At 44.3% G+C, this 3,609-nt stretch overlaps 1 protein-coding gene across 1 annotated transcript in view; it reads left to right on the top strand.

The window, feature by feature from the left end:
- T265_01999 (hypothetical protein) overlaps positions 1–3,609 on the top strand; it is a gene marked incomplete at both ends in the record, with an annotated part of 89,681 nt that overhangs the window by 23,729 nt on the left and 62,343 nt on the right. The window contains one exon of the mRNA XM_009166137.1: positions 803–894. Coding sequence (XP_009164401.1) covers positions 803–894 — 92 coding nt within the window. The remainder of the gene's footprint in view (positions 1–802; positions 895–3,609) is intronic.

The raw sequence follows: 3,609 nt of genomic DNA, 5'->3' as shown, positions 1-3,609 counted from the left end.
AACATCACGGCTTCTGGTAGGTGTGTTCCTAGGGTCAGTTGGCAGGCACTTGCAACCAGCTTGCGTGAGTAGGTTAGCTCTCTGTGCGTGTACGCGTGGGCGCGCTTACTTTGGCTGGGATGTGACGTGCTGGCTGTGATGTGTCATTGTTGAGATTCCTGCCTAGTTTCTGGTCTCTATGCTTACTAGTGTATGCAGTAAGTACAAGCCAGATGGACGGGGTGGTTATTCGTCAAAATGATCAATCGCATAAAGCAGGCTGTGTTTGCTACCTTCATCCTCACTACGACCTACACCGGTAAATCAGCCTGTTGGGTCTGTTCAAGTTGGTCTCTCTTTGAGCGGAAGTGTCCCGCAAAAAGCATTTTTATTGTTGATCGCCATGAGGATACAGCAGAATCAACCTTGCGGTGCTGGAACTGTTGTCTCCTGTAGAACTAACGGATATCACTATACAAACAAAAACCAAATACCCGTCTTTTGTGTATCTATATCGTCGGAAAATCGTATGGTCAAAAACTGGATGCACAATCGTCCTCAGCCTGTTTATCCAAGTATATGGACACCTGTTGAGGTTGACACAGCGGGGAGTTGGTCCTGTGTAAACCCGGTCCGTGTTTTGTGTAGAAAATTTTTATCTGCGAGCACAACTGTCTTTCTGCTTGCCAAATGAAAAAACTCGGGAAAAATGCTGTCTGTTTGTGATTCATAAGAAACAAGACTGCACAGATGTTTGGAAGGAGGAAGTTGACGTGAGACTACTACGTAATCTCAAGCTTTATCTCTTACCTCTCTCGCCAAGATTTCGCCGTTGGTGCACCGTACGCAACAGGTGGTGGAATGGTTTTCGTGTACCATGGATCGCGGACGGGAAGAATCGGTCTTCCTGCTCAGGTAAGCGACGATATTTGGGAAATTCATTCGGTTTATCGTTTACGTCGTAACGGTTAGGGATGATAGAAATGTCCAAAAGCTCTTCTGTACGTTGAATAATTGCGATTTAGATACACTGGGCAGGATTTACAAGCAATATACTTTTTCTGTGTTTGGGTTGACTTCGAATTGCTCCTGGTTTTAACCTTAAAACCTCACCTTGATTGCTCATAATTGATCTTCATTGAACCAGTGATGACAGTTTAGTTATACTTTATATCACTTCGATGCAACTGGCCAATTCAAGAATGTCGGGGTGTGGGTAGACTGATTAGGCCAAGGCTAACAACGATTTGAACGCGTATGTTTTTGTTATTCTGATATGAGGCAAAGCCGCGTAGACCAGTGTACTGGACGCATGGTTTACACCCTTTAATCGACCAAACAGCCAAATAAGCCGCGAACTGCTGGACATTTGGGAAGGCAAGCTTGCTTAATTAATCCAACCAGTTACTTCGCCCCAAGACAGAAAACCAGCCGACCAAATACGAAGCTTAATCGATACTGTTATTGACCTTTGGTCTAAGTGGATTTGCCCTCCATACACAACCTACTCACGCTCACTCCAAACGGGCTGTGTGATGATCATGAAGTCCCAACTGTATATTTTCCACTGGTTCAATTTTGTGACCAGGATCAACGTAAATCGTACCTTTCGGGGGCGAGATGGCCAAGTGGTTAGAGCGCGAAATTACTGACAGTAAGGTTAGTGGTTCGAATTCGACGTGTGCCTCTCAACTTCCTCTGTATAATCTGGGCAACCTTGCAGTATCCCAGTCCTTGTGCTTCCTTCTGTTAGAATGGCAGTTAGACACCGAATGGGTGCTGAACGAGATAAAGATACATCGTACCTTCCTCCAGTTAAAAGGAAGATGAGGTAGTCCCGAGGATTGTAACTCCTAATTTTGCACCTCTATTTGACACTACTGGGTTTCTGATCTCACGTGTCGCTCACTTGATCGGCTATCCAAGGACTACCATCGCACTTCCCTAAAATGGAGTCACCGTCCTCAACAGTGTGGTTAGTTATTCATATAAAATCCAACAACATATTTCAACCACAGTATCAATCGTACTGGTGATACGGGCGTACTATTCTCAGAAGACTTAAGGCGGATGAAAGATGTATCTCTGCTGAAAATTTTACGGATGACAAATGAAAAGATTTGTTCTAAATGGTCTGAACCAATTGGTGACAACTGGTGTGTCGACCCCCAGAAGCCGAATGATATTAAATCCACAGAGACGTTTGTCTGTGTATAATCGTAAGATAGGTAGCCTGTTACAAGCCTAGTCCGTGGCATGAGGTTGCACATCTACAATTCTTGATCTATTAGGAACTTCGCAGTTTTAGCATGCGAAAATGGTTTGTTCGAAGCAGTGGGTGCTGCTGCTGTTGTCTCAACACAACAACACATCTTCAGATTTTCGCGGCGGATCGGACTAGGATGTGATTAAAATCGTAGGTTTCTTCAATTGTCAGCCACTTAACATTACAGACGCAGCTCACTTCATGGCAGTGATGCACCGACGCACAACTCATCAGCAATACACCGGCCAATTCGTGCCGAATAGTTCATGGCAGAATAGCCAGTCTCAGCTAACAGTCGAATGAAAATTACAGTGGAATTTCATCTGTCACTCCTTAGTGACGTTGGTTGATGTCTAGAGATACTGTGGTAGTCAGTTGTTTGGATTGCCTGTACCTTTGGCCCCTCGGAACGCCAAACATAAGACTGCATATAAAGGGCGATAAATTACACTGGGCATAAAATGTTCTCATTACACTAGGCAAAGAACGAGTCAAAGACCCCTTATGATACTTCAGACATATGACTCCACCCAAATTATGTGGCACCTGTTTAACCATCTACAAAATATCCTCTTTCCCAGGGAATTCAGAAGGAAACTAGATTTCATGGTGGTCAAAATCGCTAGAAGCTCCAGATATACCCTCGCTGAGGGTGCTGAGCATTTCCTACCCCTAGATGCTAGGATCAAGTCGATGTATTTTCTTGAGTTCAACTCTGCCCATTAGTAGTAGTTAATTCCGAGTTAAAGTGTTAAACTAATATTCGCGGGACCTTTCCAGCTAGTCCTCCTGTTCCAGATTTCACAATTCAGTATTCTCCATGAGAGACAATAACAATAAGCTGGGACGGAACCCAGCTTTGATCGGGTCATGAGTAATGGACAATTTCACTATGATGTTCTGCTGGGGCATTGCAGCATATCAAGAGCCACGTGTATATTGACAAGTAAGAAAAAGGGCGTGAATCAAAAACATTTCGAGGATAAAATCCTCAATGAATGACACTTTGTAGTCAAAAACGTTTCCTCCATTTATCCTGTTCATCGGGATGATTCCGCAACGAGTGATTTGTATAGGAACTTTCGAGTGGCAAAACAATATCTGCCTAAGTTTCGTCGTCGCGGAGTAATTTAGAGCTATTGGCCAAAAAAAATAAGAAAAAGCCGTTATGTCAAGTCGCTATTCGTTGAGTTGCCTATGAGACCTGACTTCTTTCTCATTGAACAGCATTTGGTCCCTGATACAGGACATATCAGTGGTTGAAACCATTGTCAGATATGGCGCAGTCGCGCCCGCAGTGGTGCTCGTGCACTCAAGCTTTTGCATTCAATGCCTAGCTACCTTCCAACCCCCCCCCCCCCCCC

The sequence above is a fragment of the Opisthorchis viverrini genome (genome assembly GCF_000715545.1).
Source record: "Opisthorchis viverrini unplaced genomic scaffold opera_v5_22, whole genome shotgun sequence".
Classification (NCBI taxonomy): domain Eukaryota; kingdom Metazoa; phylum Platyhelminthes; class Trematoda; order Opisthorchiida; family Opisthorchiidae; genus Opisthorchis; species Opisthorchis viverrini.
The sequence above is the reverse complement of the archived record's forward strand: the minus strand, read 5'-3'. Positions and strand labels throughout refer to the sequence as shown.